The sequence below is a fragment of the Centruroides sculpturatus genome, unplaced genomic scaffold (assembly GCF_000671375.1).
Source record: "Centruroides sculpturatus isolate CEXI.00-Female unplaced genomic scaffold, Cexi_2.0 scaffold209, whole genome shotgun sequence".
NCBI lineage: Eukaryota > Metazoa > Arthropoda > Arachnida > Scorpiones > Buthidae > Centruroides > Centruroides sculpturatus.
This window is the reverse complement of record NW_019384446.1, coordinates 167,815-187,007: the sequence shown is the minus strand read 5'-3', so window position 1 is coordinate 187,007 and position 19,193 is coordinate 167,815. Positions and strand designations below refer to the sequence as shown.

General features: G+C 28.7%; 1 protein-coding gene across 2 annotated transcripts in view; it reads left to right on the top strand.

Moving 5' to 3' along the window:
* LOC111620397 (dynamin-1-like protein) overlaps positions 1–15,727 on the top strand; it is a 93,303-nt gene extending 77,576 nt beyond the window's left edge. For both annotated transcript variants that reach the window (XM_023362315.1, XM_023362314.1), the window contains 6 exons: positions 3,365–3,517; positions 3,939–4,031; positions 6,814–7,023; positions 12,289–12,346; positions 15,272–15,483; positions 15,565–15,727. In XM_023362315.1, coding sequence (XP_023218083.1) covers positions 3,365–3,517; positions 3,939–4,031; positions 6,814–7,023; positions 12,289–12,346; positions 15,272–15,483; positions 15,565–15,621 — 783 coding nt within the window. In that variant the 3' untranslated portion in view covers positions 15,622–15,727. The remainder of the gene's footprint in view (positions 1–3,364; positions 3,518–3,938; positions 4,032–6,813; positions 7,024–12,288; positions 12,347–15,271; positions 15,484–15,564) is intronic.
* Positions 15,728–19,193: the final 3,466 nt, after the last annotated feature.

Genomic DNA, 19,193 nt, shown 5'->3' with positions numbered 1-19,193 from the left:
ATGAAATAAGGATTTAAATTCATGGCTAGCAATGGCTGGTTTGAAAAATTCAAAAAACGCCATTCAAACGTCAAGTTTTTCTCTTTTTAGAACCAAATCCCAGTTTTTGTATTAAGTTGGTATCTCCTATAACGCAATTTCCCACAATGTGGTATTTTCACAGAACGTATCTACCGCATTGTAGGAGGCCTACCTGTACATAGATTGATGGAGAATGGCTGATGTGTATTGTGATCAATTGGACCGTTTATTTTGAAAGTGGTGTAATTCCATTTTTTGGAAAAAATTGAGAAAACACATAATATACATACAATTTAGTGTGAACTTTTTATTTATAAACAATTCACACTTAACATTTTAAAATAACCATAAGCTTTTATCAATTGAAAATTTATTGATAAATGACATTGCATAACCATTGATTTTGGAAGTGGTGTAAGTCCATTTTCTACAGTCTAAGCACTTGGGCTGTCCATAAATTACATGTGCATTTTTCTTGAAATTTTTACTCCTCCCTCTTGTCCCAGTTTATCCAAGTTTTTGTAACCCCTTTCCCTCTATGGATGTCCAACATAACTTTATCCCCATTAAAACCTTCATCACTTTATGAATGCTAAGTAGAAATGAAACATACAAGAAACTTTGAAAATATAATAAAATGCATAGATGAGTGGAAAAACCTGATGAATGGAAATGTGCTAACGCACATTTCCATTCATCAGGTTTTCATTCATTCCATTCATTAATCCATCCACTACACAAGAAAGGAGACAGAATGGATACAAATAACTATCAAGGAATATCACTTCTCTCAGTAACGTACAAAATTCTATCAGATGTAATAAGAACCAGACTAGAAAAGCAAGTTGACGCTCACATAGGGGAATAGGGGGGGGTTTCTGCAAAGGAAGGTCATGCATGGAACAAATCTTCAGTCTAAAATCTATAATTAGGTATTATACCATGACGAAATGCAACTATGTTGTCACTTTTGTAGATTTTAAAAAAGCATATGATTCCATTGATAGACCAACCTTGTTCACTACACTTAATGAATTTGGTGTAGATGATAAGCTTATAAATTTAATCAAACAGTCCCTTACAAATACTAAATCTAAAGTAAAATTCCTTAGGGGAATTTCTGAGCCATTCGAAATCAAAACTGGAGTTCGGCAAGGAGATGGACTCTCACCCATACTCTTTAACTGTGTGCTAGAAAAGATCATTCGAGAATGGGAAAAAGCATTACAAGAAGCTGGGATAAATAATCAAATTAAATTAGGAACCAAACACAAAGGAGTAAAAATCAATGGTTTGGCTTTTGCAGATGATTTTGCGGCCTTGGCTAAGGATGTGAACTCAGCCATCACCCAAATTAACCTGCTAGGAAAAATTGCGAAGAAAGCAGGCTTACAAATATCTACGTCCAAAACAGAGTACATAACAAATATTTCAGGTGCCCCAAAATCACTAAAAACAGATTATTTTGGAGAAATTAACAAAGGATCAAAATCTTGGAGAAATTATTGAAACAAATGGGTTGTCTAAAGCAGCAAATTATGCCAGAACATGGAAGTTGGAAATTGCCTATCAACTTTCCAAAGACATTTACAACAAGAAATCATCTCCATCAATGCAAAAATTAGACATTATAACACATTATAACACCTCAAGCACTTTATGTAGCAGAAGGTATTGCTACTCTTAAAATGGGGGAAATAGAAAATATGGAGGAAAAAGAGAGGAAGATCCTTTGAAAAATTCTGGGGCCAAAAATAGATTAACGTGGTAACTACATGCTAAGGAGCAATAAAGAGCTTTATCAAAAAATCCCAAGACTCTCTGATACAATTCAGAGAAGGTGAGTAAGCTTCTTTGGACATATAAAGAGAATGGGGGAAAATAGGCTAACAAAACAAATTTTTACGTATTTCAACAACCAAAAGAATAAGAATCAATGGATCAATGACACTCAAAAAGACATGGCAGAAATGGGCATATCTGAAGAAGATATCCAGAACAGGGAAAGATTTAGAAACAAAAAAAGAACTTCAAGGGTTTTCAGGAAAAGGAAAATAACAGATGTGGAAGACTCTTCACTCAGGAGCAAAGACAACAGCAGAGTGAGAGAATGAAGAGATATTGGAAAGAAAGGAAGAAGAACAAAGGGAAGGAAAGAGGGAAAAGCAAGTCATAATTAGTTGTTTGTACTTTGTCCAAAGATGGCTGGAATCGACACAAGAAGAAAATGCATAATGTATAAAATTTAATGAAATAAATGGATGTCCACTATACTAACCCCCGTGTCCGACTTGTCTTAACCCCCTCCCTCCCTTTCAGTGTGGACATCATTTAAAGACAGCCCCTTACAATAGAGGAGTAAAACTATAAATATTACCAACAAATCTACAATTTGATGGAATGGAAAAAAATCCATGTAATGAACCTAAATGAAAAGCAGTGTCTAATATAATAATAATAATGATAAACTTATCATAAAATAGTTTAACAATAAGTAAATATTTTTAATGTTCAGAATAAACAATATTATTTTATTTCTTGTTATTATATATGAACAAAAATCGGAATAAAACAATGTGTTTCAAGTGACGTTAAGTTTTACATAATAGAAATTTAATGAATTTTACAGTTCAATAATTATGAAAGTGGTGTAAGTTCATTTATGGCCCAGAAAGAATATATTAGTTTAGTTAAATTCACATAGAAGTCTTTATGCAATCAACTTACATATTTCTAAAGTCATAGAAACTTTGTCAAACTTAGTACACTTTATATTTTTGAATCAACTAAAATGCAAATGTTTAAATATCATGAAAGAAGAAAAAATGGACTTACACCACTTTCAAAATAAACGGTCCAATTTACAGCATAACTGAATTCATGATAAGCAGGTGGTAATAAGTAAGTAAATAAAAATTTGACCCACAAGAAAGTTTACTGACAGTTTAATTTCAGTTCTATATTTGTTATTCTATCTGAATTAATCTAAAATTTAGGTAGTTTAAATAGCTGTTTTCAAATATTAAGATACTAAAAAACTATGCTTAAAGTAGACTCTCTCATAATTTATTTAGAGAGTTATGTTAATAACATTTTCATGTTAATCATTACATCAGAAATCAAAACAATTTCATTGTGTGAAGTCAATTTTTCACAAACTTTGAAATGTTCCATCACTCATGTTTATTAAGTTAACTTATATAAATAAAAAGTCTGATGGATGAATTATTTTTTATAAGCAAATTCAAATTCTATACTTGAAATTTAACTAAATGTTGTAAAAGTTTATATAAAATTAGATGCATGTATAAGGATGATATTACCATTATGAAATTATTTTAAGGGACCAAGACCTGCTTTATTTGTACCTGAAGTATCTTTTGAATTACTTGTAAAACGTCAAATACGGCGCCTAGAGGAGCCCAGTCTAAGATGTGTAGAGCTTGTCCATGAGGAAATGCAAAGAATTATACAACATTGTGGAACAGAAGTTCAGGTTTGTAAAAAGTGTTAAATTATAATACCCTAACTCATTATTGATAAGAATGAACTAATATGATAATAGAATACAATTGACATTAAAAGATAAAATAATAAAAGTAAATCATCTGCTATTTAAACACTGCAGTTCTAGAATATTCTTTTTTCCTTAATTTTTGAATGTATAATTTATAAAATAGGTCTCAAAATCTTATTATATAGCATAAAAATTTTTATAAGACTAATTTTTGGTTTTTTTTTTTCCTTTCTTTATTTTTAACTTTATGACTTTTGATATTTTTATGATTTCATGTAATATTCTTACAAATTTTATTTTGTTGTTTATATTTTATAACTATATTTATTATTTGAATTAGTTACATGAAATTTTTAATATAGTTTATTAAATTTAATTTTACTAAATTGTTCTTACATAGCAAGAAATGTTGCGCTTTCCAAAACTTCATGAACGTATAATTGACGTAGTTACACAGTTGTTAAGGCGACGTCTTCCACCAACAAATTCTATGGTAAATAAAATTTTTTCTAGTTTTAAAGCTTAATTTTTTAAATTTAATATTGAAACAGTTTCAAGGTTTTAAATGAAAACTTAATAATGGTTTTTACCACACGGAAATATCTAATTTCTTGGTCTCCCCCAGATAGACCAACATGCTGGACAATCTGTGAAAATGTGGTAATACATTCTAAATAGACACACTGACTCAATAGAAAATTATTTTATTGAAATAAAAAATTATGAAAGTAAGTACAAAAAATAATATAAGCATGTACTGTACTACTATTAGTTATCATCAGGTAAACAATGGAATGTCACTTAAAAGATCTTAAACTACAGTGAAATGGCTGAAAACATACAATAGAATTGTTTAATACAAATTTGGACCATTAACCACTTCTTTCATTTGTACAATTAATTTATGGAGAAAAGTGGATATTGCCTTAAGTCTTACGTATTACCTTGAGTAATAATATTTTATTATGGAATTAATTTTACATTTGCACAACTACATTATTTTTATACTTTCTGCAGCATGATCTTATTTTAAATTATTACTGCAATAACAATTTCTTGCCCAAATCTTAAAGGATTTGAGGCAATAGTGGTGGTATGTACTGTACAGTACATGGTATCTTGCATTTCACTAGACAGTGTTTTTAATCCAGCAATAAGGAATAGTTTTTTATTTTGTTTTAATTGTGCTAAAAGTGTATTATGCACAGATTTTATTATGCAAATGAGGTAAGTTATGGTAATGGGGTAGAATATACTTACGGAAAATAATTGAATTTCTCTCAGAAGATTAAAACAATTCTTCATGTTCAAATTAAAGCTAACAGCAAAATAGTTTTTGAACAGGCAATGAAAGTTTTTAGATATTACATAAATAAAAATTATTTCATAATTAATATTTTTTTTAGCAGTACAAAAATTTCAAACTATAAAGACTACATATTTTGAAGTTGATAATTCTTTATAATATATTAAATTAAATTAATAAATATACTCTAGCTATTAGAATATGTATTTTGTTTTTAAAATTCAAATATAATTTCTATTTAATTTATTATTTATTTTTCATAAAATAAAACCTTCTAAATGTTTAATAAAATAATTCTAAAAAAAATGAATCAGTACTTAAAAAAACAAAAACAAAAAAAAAACAGATATCCCCCATATACCAGGGTAGTTAGGTTCCAAAAAAGTGCCATGTTATGCAAGTCCTTGCTATATGAAACAAAGGATTAGTACAAAACATAAGGTTATGTTCCAAAAGTTAGCAAAAGTATAATATTCTATTTCATAATTAAGAAAAATATGTTTATTAAAGTAATCAATAATTTACTAACAATTGCATCAAAAGTATTGCATGTTAATATTAATTTTTTCATCATTGATAAACACTATTATACAAAGTTACTATTGTTCTTAATCTGAAGTATCAACATCATGATTTTTCTCTGCTTTTTTCATAAAATCTGATATTTTCATTTGCTTGCATTTGCCTAAGAGATCTTTAAAAATTTAATCTTTTTATGTTGTAACTTTTATTTTAATTTAATCTATAAAAACAAAATACAACAACAGTCTTTTGGGTTCATTTAGAACACTATCACTAATAACAGCAACACAGTTTATAAGAAACTAGAATTGGAGGCTAGAACAAGGAATAAAAATTGTAGTCACTTCTCATTAAAGTAAACTGGACAAAAGGTATGAAACAACATTGAAAATTTCAATATTCTAAAATCCATGGGCAAATATGAGTCAATATGCATGCTTTCTTGAATGAAAAAATATCAAATGACAGTTTTGTACTTAAAATTTGACATTTTATGTAGGGATTTCCCCAATTCCTGAATCTTAGAACAAAACTATGTTGTAGGAATGTCATGTACAAGGGATACCTGTAGTACAGTCGATGCCCCCATAACACTGTTGATAATTCCGTTTTAGATAAATTCCATGTTGTGTGAGTCACTTAGATTTTACAAATGTGTGTGCCGGGCTGTGAATGGCTCATGTATTTGTAAAATCTAAGTGACTCGTACATAATGGAATTCATATAAAACAGAATTATCAACAGTGTTATAGGGGGGTCGACTGTATATACAAGAAATATAGTATTTTTTTGTAAGGAACTATATTAATGCAATATATATGTATTAATATAGATATATATTTTTTAAATTTTTGTATAGAAATAGGAGCTTATTTAGTTTTTATACTTTATTAATAAAATGAAATACTATTGTGATATACTATTAATATAATATGCTATTCTATTATGTTTGTTGTATTAAAGTGGCTCTGTGGCTTTGAAATTGATCTGAAAACTGGTTAACTGATTTCAAAAATTTCCAGTTTCTAGCTCAAATACATAATTCCAATGACAGATATTTTTACAAAAAAAATATCTGTCATTGGAATATAGACTGTATGGCTTTCCCCTAGAAATGGTCAAATTCGTAATTAATATTTTATGATAATGTGCAATTTTCAGCTCCTTAGCTGCATACATTATAACAATTTTATTATTTAAATCTCATTTCATCACTTATAATTTTTATTTTACTGAATTAAGATTACTTTTACAACACATTAAAGCATTTCAGTAATGCAATAAAGTTTATAGTTTGACTTAGCAAAGATATAAATATCTACATTTTAATATAATTATTAGTTGTTTTTTTAATGTTTTAAATTTACAATGTTTGAATTATTTTAAATTTAAGATATTATATGATGACTTTTATGATGTTTTTTCTAAAATGTTTTTTTTTTGGTAGGTAGAAAATTTAGTTGCTATTGAATTATCATATATAAATACTAAGCATCCAGATTTTCATGATGCTGCTTTCATTTGTTCAAATAAAGCAGATGTATTTGATAACAGGAAAATAGCTAATAAAAAGACAGAAAATATTTCAAATCCAAGTGCTCAGTATGTTACAAATCTAAATGTTGCAGATTCTACAACTGAGAAAGTAGTGAACAAAGTAAGTGATGCTATATTTTTAATATTATATAATATATATATGTATGTATATATAGGGTGTGTCATATGTAGTATATAATGGAAAATTTACATGTGGTCAGTCAGATTAACCATTAGTCACTCATTGACTGATCAAGAAGTCCAATGAGTCTAATAGCAATCACACAGTAATAATGTATTAGGCTTACATTCTGTTCTATGATTGTGGGAGTTATCAGGAGCCTGAAAACACAATTATACTAATTCACAGAATTCGACAAATAACATTTGGCCTCTTTGTTTAATTAATTAATTAAATAATGTGGCTATTAAGAACAAGTTCTTGTCCAGTCTCTGTAGCCATTCCTCAGTAAATTGCATTATTGTCTAGATCAGTGTTTTTCAAACTTTTCTCACATGACCCAATGTATTTCTTTGTAATGGTTCTGCAACCCAAATGTTTATAAAATTTTTTAAAAACCTGGTTAACTGGAATTATTGTATATTATGTAACAAAATAAAATTATACATTATTGGGCTGCAATTTGAAAAAATTGTAGACCTATAAATTCCCTCTGTTGTCTGTCTCTCTCTTTCCTTAATCTCGAACGAAGTTAGAGAGATGAAAATCAAGACCAGTGTCAAGAGGCCCCGATTGACCATATACAAACTTCTGATGTAAACCAGAGATCACATTATTTCAATTCAAAAATTTTCCCTGAAAGGAATTAGATAGATGAACAGCATGATTCAATCACTAAAGGAAAAGTATGATTTACAGGTTCAAGACACNACTTTGAAATGTTCCATCACTCATGTTTATTAAGTTAACTTATATAAATAAAAAGTCTGATGGATGAATTATTTTTTATAAGCAAATTCAAATTCTATACTTGAAATTTAACTAAATGTTGTAAAAGTTTATATAAAATTAGATGCATGTATAAGGATGATATTACCATTATGAAATTATTTTAAGGGACCAAGACCTGCTTTATTTGTACCTGAAGTATCTTTTGAATTACTTGTAAAACGTCAAATACGGCGCCTAGAGGAGCCCAGTCTAAGATGTGTAGAGCTTGTCCATGAGGAAATGCAAAGAATTATACAACATTGTGGAACAGAAGTTCAGGTTTGTAAAAAGTGTTAAATTATAATACCCTAACTCATTATTGATAAGAATGAACTAATATGATAATAGAATACAATTGACATTAAAAGATAAAATAATAAAAGTAAATCATCTGCTATTTAAACACTGCAGTTCTAGAATATTCTTTTTTCCTTAATTTTTGAATGTATAATTTATAAAATAGGTCTCAAAATCTTATTATATAGCATAAAAATTTTTATAAGACTAATTTTTGGTTTTTTTTTTTCCTTTCTTTATTTTTAACTTTATGACTTTTGATATTTTTATGATTTCATGTAATATTCTTACAAATTTTATTTTGTTGTTTATATTTTATAACTATATTTATTATTTGAATTAGTTACATGAAATTTTTAATATAGTTTATTAAATTTAATTTTACTAAATTGTTCTTACATAGCAAGAAATGTTGCGCTTTCCAAAACTTCATGAACGTATAATTGACGTAGTTACACAGTTGTTAAGGCGACGTCTTCCACCAACAAATTCTATGGTAAATAAAATTTTTTCTAGTTTTAAAGCTTAATTTTTTAAATTTAATATTGAAACAGTTTCAAGGTTTTAAATGAAAACTTAATAATGGTTTTTACCACACGGAAATATCTAATTTCTTGGTCTCCCCCAGATAGACCAACATGCTGGACAATCTGTGAAAATGTGGTAATACATTCTAAATAGACACACTGACTCAATAGAAAATTATTTTATTGAAATAAAAAATTATGAAAGTAAGTACAAAAAATAATATAAGCATGTACTGTACTACTATTAGTTATCATCAGGTAAACAATGGAATGTCACTTAAAAGATCTTAAACTACAGTGAAATGGCTGAAAACATACAATAGAATTGTTTAATACAAATTTGGACCATTAACCACTTCTTTCATTTGTACAATTAATTTATGGAGAAAAGTGGATATTGCCTTAAGTCTTACGTATTACCTTGAGTAATAATATTTTATTATGGAATTAATTTTACATTTGCACAACTACATTATTTTTATACTTTCTGCAGCATGATCTTATTTTAAATTATTACTGCAATAACAATTTCTTGCCCAAATCTTAAAGGATTTGAGGCAATAGTGGTGGTATGTACTGTACAGTACATGGTATCTTGCATTTCACTAGACAGTGTTTTTAATCCAGCAATAAGGAATAGTTTTTTATTTTGTTTTAATTGTGCTAAAAGTGTATTATGCACAGATTTTATTATGCAAATGAGGTAAGTTATGGTAATGGGGTAGAATATACTTACGGAAAATAATTGAATTTCTCTCAGAAGATTAAAACAATTCTTCATGTTCAAATTAAAGCTAACAGCAAAATAGTTTTTGAACAGGCAATGAAAGTTTTTAGATATTACATAAATAAAAATTATTTCATAATTAATATTTTTTTTAGCAGTACAAAAATTTCAAACTATAAAGACTACATATTTTGAAGTTGATAATTCTTTATAATATATTAAATTAAATTAATAAATATACTCTAGCTATTAGAATATGTATTTTGTTTTTAAAATTCAAATATAATTTCTATTTAATTTATTATTTATTTTTCATAAAATAAAACCTTCTAAATGTTTAATAAAATAATTCTAAAAAAAATGAATCAGTACTTAAAAAAACAAAAACAAAAAAAAAACAGATATCCCCCATATACCAGGGTAGTTAGGTTCCAAAAAAGTGCCATGTTATGCAAGTCCTTGCTATATGAAACAAAGGATTAGTACAAAACATAAGGTTATGTTCCAAAAGTTAGCAAAAGTATAATATTCTATTTCATAATTAAGAAAAATATGTTTATTAAAGTAATCAATAATTTACTAACAATTGCATCAAAAGTATTGCATGTTAATATTAATTTTTTCATCATTGATAAACACTATTATACAAAGTTACTATTGTTCTTAATCTGAAGTATCAACATCATGATTTTTCTCTGCTTTTTTCATAAAATCTGATATTTTCATTTGCTTGCATTTGCCTAAGAGATCTTTAAAAATTTAATCTTTTTATGTTGTAACTTTTATTTTAATTTAATCTATAAAAACAAAATACAACAACAGTCTTTTGGGTTCATTTAGAACACTATCACTAATAACAGCAACACAGTTTATAAGAAACTAGAATTGGAGGCTAGAACAAGGAATAAAAATTGTAGTCACTTCTCATTAAAGTAAACTGGACAAAAGGTATGAAACAACATTGAAAATTTCAATATTCTAAAATCCATGGGCAAATATGAGTCAATATGCATGCTTTCTTGAATGAAAAAATATCAAATGACAGTTTTGTACTTAAAATTTGACATTTTATGTAGGGATTTCCCCAATTCCTGAATCTTAGAACAAAACTATGTTGTAGGAATGTCATGTACAAGGGATACCTGTAGTACAGTCGATGCCCCCATAACACTGTTGATAATTCCGTTTTAGATAAATTCCATGTTGTGTGAGTCACTTAGATTTTACAAATGTGTGTGCCGGGCTGTGAATGGCTCATGTATTTGTAAAATCTAAGTGACTCGTACATAATGGAATTCATATAAAACAGAATTATCAACAGTGTTATAGGGGGGTCGACTGTATATACAAGAAATATAGTATTTTTTTGTAAGGAACTATATTAATGCAATATATATGTATTAAAAATTTTTATAAGACTAATTTTTGGTTTTTTTTTTTCCTTTCTTTATTTTTAACTTTATGACTTTTGATATTTTTATGATTTCATGTAATATTCTTACAAATTTTATTTTGTTGTTTATATTTTATAACTATATTTATTATTTGAATTAGTTACATGAAATTTTTAATATAGTTTATTAAATTTAATTTTACTAAATTGTTCTTACATAGCAAGAAATGTTGCGCTTTCCAAAACTTCATGAACGTATAATTGACGTAGTTACACAGTTGTTAAGGCGACGTCTTCCACCAACAAATTCTATGGTAAATAAAATTTTTTCTAGTTTTAAAGCTTAATTTTTTAAATTTAATATTGAAACAGTTTCAAGGTTTTAAATGAAAACTTAATAATGGTTTTTACCACACGGAAATATCTAATTTCTTGGTCTCCCCCAGATAGACCAACATGCTGGACAATCTGTGAAAATGTGGTAATACATTCTAAATAGACACACTGACTCAATAGAAAATTATTTTATTGAAATAAAAAATTATGAAAGTAAGTACAAAAAATAATATAAGCATGTACTGTACTACTATTAGTTATCATCAGGTAAACAATGGAATGTCACTTAAAAGATCTTAAACTACAGTGAAATGGCTGAAAACATACAATAGAATTGTTTAATACAAATTTGGACCATTAACCACTTCTTTCATTTGTACAATTAATTTATGGAGAAAAGTGGATATTGCCTTAAGTCTTACGTATTACCTTGAGTAATAATATTTTATTATGGAATTAATTTTACATTTGCACAACTACATTATTTTTATACTTTCTGCAGCATGATCTTATTTTAAATTATTACTGCAATAACAATTTCTTGCCCAAATCTTAAAGGATTTGAGGCAATAGTGGTGGTATGTACTGTACAGTACATGGTATCTTGCATTTCACTAGACAGTGTTTTTAATCCAGCAATAAGGAATAGTTTTTTATTTTGTTTTAATTGTGCTAAAAGTGTATTATGCACAGATTTTATTATGCAAATGAGGTAAGTTATGGTAATGGGGTAGAATATACTTACGGAAAATAATTGAATTTCTCTCAGAAGATTAAAACAATTCTTCATGTTCAAATTAAAGCTAACAGCAAAATAGTTTTTGAACAGGCAATGAAAGTTTTTAGATATTACATAAATAAAAATTATTTCTTTATTTTGTACAAACAAAATAAATATATTGAAAAATATAAAAACAAAAAAAATTATACTTTAAAAGTTAATCTAGTATCAAAAATGTTCAATTCAGCACGACACAGTCTGACTGGAACACTTTCGGTTGATCAGCATTCTGATAATCGATGCTCTACTGTATACATGAAACAATAAATAATTTTACTCAAATAATGACTTCAAAAAATATTTTGAATGCTTGATTAATTAACTATCATGTTTCTTTTTGTGTGTAGAAATTAAAATAATGTTTCTTTATTAGCCAACTAGCACATCTCGAAAACTTACCCCTAGAGAACAGACGGACTGTGAAGTTATAGGTGAGATTAGTTTTTCAAGTTGCAGTAATAATGATGTAAAATATATTATGATTTTAGATTTAAGAAAAGTATTAAAGCAATGAATTTCAGGTGATTTTCCCCCCCTCACGAATATGGATCATAATTCTAGAAACTAAGCAGTTGCATTACGGAAATTACAACCATTAGTATATTACTAACATTAGTGTATTTCTTTAACAGTAATTTCTTGTTTTTCTGACTTTTACTTACAAAACCAAACTTTTATCTTAATCTTATCTGTTTGGGTTTTTATTCTGTCAAATTTTTTCTTTCATTCTTTATAAATAATCAATTCAGACATTTTATTGTGATTGATTAAAAATTCTAATTTTTGGAATTGAAGTAAGTAATTTTTAATGTCCTGTAGTTCTTCCTATTTCTCCATTTCGCTTCTATATGGGTAGCCCTCGATTAACAACAGATTAGATTTTGTCAGAAGCGATCATAAATCAAAATATCCTAAATTGAGATAAAATTATAATGCAAGGTATTGAGAAAAAACTTATGCAAATTCAATTACTTTTTTACATAAATATGCATAAAACTTAGGATATTTATTATCACATTCTTCATAAACATACTGTGGTAAAAATAACAAGTGTAAAATTTAAAATTCACTCTTTGGGATCTCTGAATCTGCTTCCACCACAAGCTCTCTCAACAATGGTTCTGCATGTTATGCTTTCATAGGAACTTAGTCAACATTGTGACTGCCACATCTGGGTTTTTCCACATTCTTCCTGAAAAATGTTGTAGTAGGGGTAAAGAAAGGCATTGACTTCTGAAGATTGTGGGAGTCTGTGCACCCAGTCAGGGACTTTGGCACAGAAGTTATTTATAGCCTCATGTATTTTGGTAAAATTATCTTACAGAAACTGTAGAAAATTGTTTCACTTCTGGTGCCTGTTCTAGTTGTAAACCAGCTTCAAAGTCTTTTGAAAATGGTGTAGTATGACTGTCAAGTAATTCCTGAGCATTAACATTTGGAAGGTCAAGATCATGTGCCGTGTTTGTGATTTCTTCTGCCAATGGTTCTGTGCTAGCATAGCAAAACAGCATCTGACTACAATTTTCTCCAAATGCTATCCAAACGGCTCATTCTTTTCAGGAAGACACAATCTTGATGATGGTTTTCAAATGTGATAGGACTTCCAATACTTCTTCACTGTCACTATTGTATCAATTGCCTGTCATACTTTTAAATGTTCACAGATAGTGTGCCTGGATCATTGCAATTAAGCCTTGGTCCAGTGGTTGAAGAATTACTGTTGTCTGGTGGCAAATAAATAACCTTGACGTTTTTATGAGAAATTATGAGAAAAAGTCTAGATAAGTTTTCTAGAAAAGTGTTGTAAATTTTTGTAACACATGAGAAAGGGATCTTTGTTTAACATAAATACAGTTTTACTTGATTTCTAATATATATTATTATAAATTATTCCAGAAAACTCAGAATATTCATTAATTATAAATTTTCATTTTATTAAGAACAGTAGTTTTTAAAAATTTTGGATTGTTATTATGTAAACTACAGTGGGTGATCAGTTAACAAACATAATCCATTTCAAGACTTTGTAATAATAAAAATACAATATATACACAGTCTTGCATTTTTATTAGTCATGTTTTTTCCATTTGTGAGGGCTAAAGAATCTGTCTAATGTCAATTGTTTTTTTTCTCTTCTTCAGCCTTATTTTCAGAAGTAATTAATATCATTGTAATTGTAGAGATCCCCAAGCCTATTAATCTCACACTGGTTTAGATGCATTTCTAAGACTGTTGTTCTCACATCCTCCCACTTCTTCAAAAGATAATACTTTTTAAATAGCAGATGGTGGCATTAATCTTTTTCAGAAGAAAACATATCTCGCAGAGTTTTTTGGTGTTCTTCATTCAAGAGTTCTTGTTCTTCTGTTGTCAGATTCATTTCAGGTTCCATTATGAACTCTTCAATGTTCTTTATTTCTCAGGTGTGATTTTTGTTACTCCTTTAGCTGCTTGAGTCTTCTTGATTATACAGTATCTTTCTTAGATAAGATTGATCTGTGGCCTACTGTAGATCTGTTTAAGCCATACTGCCCAGCAACATCATGCATCTTCTGCCCACCTTTGCACAAATATTATACTCTCACCTTTGAAAATAAAAACCGACACAAAACTTAACAAGTGCCCGCCCAACAATCTTGGGAATACTATAAAAGAATTGTTTCTGTCAGAAAAATACAAGGCTGGAATTACAAGGGAGAATTTCAAGGTTCAGAGGAATACTGTCCAATCAATGTCGACATCTCCTGTGCTCCGAAAAGTTTCAAATTGTTGCCTAGACAAGGGAAGACCAATTGGTATTCATTATTTTACGTCACTGCTTCTTGTGTTTGTTCTGTGAGATGTTCATTGTCCGAACATAAAAATCTTTTGCGAAAGTGTTTGTTAACCGATCACCTACTGTACTATATTAAATTGTTTTTACATAATTTACTTTTTTGGTTATCTTCAGAATTGGAAGTAATTTTTGTTGACAGAATTTAGTCATTTATTATTATTGATATTACAGTTATGTAGCAAATCACTTTAAAAAGATAAATGCTACTTGTTTGAACAAAAGAACACTCTTGTTCAAATGAGTTTTGCAGTGTCTGATGATGAGCTAGCAAAGCTTGGAAAACATTTTATACAGTTAAAATAAAGAAAAGAACTTTATAATGAGTAGCATTTATCTTCTTAGTGATTTAAAGATATGGGTTTGGAAATTAGTGGGCACATTTAAATAATAATTGGCACAAGTTTTTGTTCAAAAGAAACACTGTCATTTTATTTAGTGATATTTTTCTACCTGTTTTGTAACAAATAAAATATGGTATAAGCTTAGTAATGTATTAAAATATAATTCTTTTTATTTACAGAACGTTTAATTCGCTCATACTTTCTAATTGTTCGCAAGAACATTCAAGATTCAGTGCCTAAAGCCATCATGCATTTTCTAGTTAATTTTATTAAAGATAATTTACAGAGCGAGTTGGTGAGTCATCTTTATAAACATGACAAATTTACAGATCTGTTACAGGAATCCGAACACATTGCCATAAGACGTAAAGAAGCATCCGATATGCTAAAGGTACAAATATTTTAAAATTTATTTATTTAGAAAGATCAAAATTAAATGATCTAACAGTCAATATTGTTTACTTTTCTTTAGGCATTACAAAGAGCTAGTCAGATCATAGGAGAAATAAGAGAAACTCACATGTGGTAAATAATCCAACTGAACTAAAATGCTGTTTAACTGCCACGAATTTGCAACAATGAAATTCTGTTAAGAAACTGTAAAGTAGCCATTTTACATAAAGTAAGGTTAAAGGCACTATAAAATAAAACTGTACACTTCATACATTAAATTGGACATCTTCCATTCAGTATTAAGTCTGAGGAAAAAATAATGTGTTAATTCTTAATAATTGTGATATATGAATATGCCTAGTTTTTTACATTAGTTTGTGTCATTTACCAGAATCTGTACTTAAAAGGGGTTGAATCTGGTTTTTGAGATAGTTTGAGGATAATTACATCTGATATTTAATTTGGAACACAGATAATGAATTTATTTGTATTAAAAAGTACTTCCAATAAGTTTTAGTGGAATGAATTGTATTTTTACAGAATTTTGCAAAATATTTGTTTTCTATTTAATGGAAATGAATTGTACAGTAAGTAAATGTACTAGATGTTTAATAATGTAAATACGTGCCATGTAATTCCAGTTTCCCAACTGATAACAATTTTAGACTTCTAAACTATAAATATTTCATTAAAGAAACAAGTGGTGTGACTATGTGACTAATTACTTTTTATGTCAACTAAGTTATTGCAGTATTTTTTTGTACATAGAATGGATTACTTTTAGTTTTCCTACAGAAATTGCAACCCTTGCAAGAACAATCATTCCTATTTAAATTCTTAATTCAGTATTAAAGTTAAATTCAATGAAATTGTAGCAAAAATTATAAAAAGTATAAAATAACATTGTTACCATCTTATAAATAAATTTATATTATTTAAAACTTTGCATTAGTTGAAGTTTATTGTCAAAGAAATGTGTTTTTGTTAAATACTAAATTTAAATTCTAATTTGAATCAGAATTTATTTTTATTCTATTTCCATTTTTACTCACAACATTTTCATTAAATTTAATATGCAAGAAAGCAAATTAACATTAAAATAATGTCATAACTGAAAAGGTTTTTCCAAACTTTTTCATAGGTTACACCCTTGTTAGCAAAGATTTGTGTATGTTGATTGGCTCCCAGGGTTTATTCGTTCATGAGAATAATTTGCCGTAGATAAATAGTTTACATTGGGAATAAAGGAGAGAATTTTTTGACCAGGCTAGGATGAATGGAGTAAAACTATATATGAAGTAAAAAACAGGCTGGTTACAAGTTTTCCAGGTGTCTATTAGATACAAAACTGGAATCAACTATTAGTGTTCAGTGATTTTATCCACTCAGTTACCATTTAGTGATGTGAATAGATACATTACCATAAAATGTATTCCCCTGCTATGCACAGAATTGTGAAACTAATAAAGTTCCTTCACTAATATTGCTCAAAGGTGCTCTAACTAATGTTCTGCCAAAATATTGTAGGTGCAACAACTTTAAGGCACACAGTAAATCTCAAAGCCTTTGTCTGTAACCATGTTTGCCTGATTTATCATGGTGATATTGTTTCATCCGAAACTTCCTTTAGTTGTAGTCTGTGTAACGTGCACTTTAATCACATGCTGAGTCTTACTGACAAATCTGGTTGCAGTATTCTTATGCCACAACTTGCAAATGTCTCCTTTGTTTAGATGTTTATGCTGAGCTTTACTTTTCAAACTGATTCCACCAGTTTTTTACAGAATTTTAAGTATTTTCCAGCCATTAGTAATTTCATTAAAGTTTTCATGATAATTCTTTACTCATCTGACAGTCATGTGATAGCTTGCAGTAAGTCATGCCATGTGATAACTGATAGACCATTTTTTAAAATTTTAACATATTTGTCAAGTATTTTATAAATATTCAATATTTTACAATGAAACTTTCAAAAGGGCTAATATGAGGCGGTCAGCTCTCACACGAGCAATTAAACATATGCAGACTCCTTTTAGATTCAGTAGCTTAATGTCACTATTCTCTCTCATTCTAAATCTCGCCAACAAAATGCTATTGCCTAAGTCCAAAACAATCCAATGAATTCATTCAAAATTTCAGATGACAACGTATTCATTATGGCCACTAACTATCAAATTGGTTCATTTGCCATGGAGATACTAAAGGTCAAAGTTGGCACTTTAACCTATTCAATGTTGAAATTTTTATCAACATTGTTCGTCAATGTTAAGCCTAAATTTTTTAAAAATAATAATCATGTTTACTGTGTTGTTAAGAATTATTTTTTTATGTTGCACAAACAAAATAAATACATTGAAAAATATAGAAACCAAAAAAAAATTATATTTTAAAAGTTCGTTTTAATATAAAAATTGTGATGCATAGCGACATCTAGTATCAAAAACATTCCAATGTAAACACGAAAATATTCAGGATCACCGACGCAGGTAAATGAGGTCAACACAAATATTTTAGGGAACAATGCAGAACAGGTTAAACATGCAAAAGAACTTTAGAGCATGTAAACGCTCTATAGTAAATATAATCCCAATGGCCAAGAATGGCTAAGCAACATTAGTAATCCATGAGATTGCACAATTAGTTGAGTGTACAATGGCACATTTCATTTGAATCCCTTGGAAATGCTATTGTGTCAGCGAAGTCTGGGATAAAAGTCACACCATGCAATGTCTAATGTCTATCACTACTTGTTGTAGGGTCTGTACAGACCTAGAAAGTCAGGGAATCCACAAACAGTGTGGAGTCCATCTCTCACTCTCTTTTCATCCAAACATGTCTTTAAATTTGGTTCAGTATAGGTAAGTATACAAAAACTGGAGCAACCAAACAAATGGTTTGTCACACTTATTTCTCATAAAGTATAAATGATGATATCATGATCTAAAATTTTATGGATAGGTTTATATCCATATTTAAAATGGTAGGTAGTGGGGTATGCAGCCATGCGAAGGAAGGATAATAGTTGTGCATGAGCACGGAAAAGGGCATTTGAGCAGTGAACTTTAGATCACAAAGAGATAGGACGTCAGAATTGGTGTCAATTTGTACAGAATGACAGGATCTACATTATCTAGCAATAATAACTGATAAAATAGAAAATCATTTATAAAGTTATTAGTTGATAGCTATGCAAATTGAAGAAAATTTTCATAGTGTCAAAGAAATTTAAAAGAAAATATAAACAGAAATGTAAGAAATGTATATCATTGAAAAGAAAAAATTTAAAATGAATCAGAAAAGCCCAAAATGATTAATGCCAAACAATGCAGATTGTGTAGAGAGCATAAGAAAACAGAGTGCGTCGATTCTGACACGAATACTTTGAGTGTGCTGCCGGCAGCATGAACCAATAGATATTGACTTGGAATGTGATAACCAGCAAGACTTTATTCATTTACATGTTATCATTCCTCTAATAACACAAAGACAGATTTGCTTCTTAAACGATTGTGATTGTGTCCCATACACAACCCTCCCAATTTTTTTAACCTGCATGACATCTGGTTAAAGTCAGGTTTTCAGAAACATCAACAATAACCCACTTTCCTCCAAAATTCCACTGCTCCCATTATGAATTTTGGGGAAGGATGGGAAGAAATGTAATGACCTTGAAAAGATCCTTGCTGGGCCAAAATATGCGATAATCTA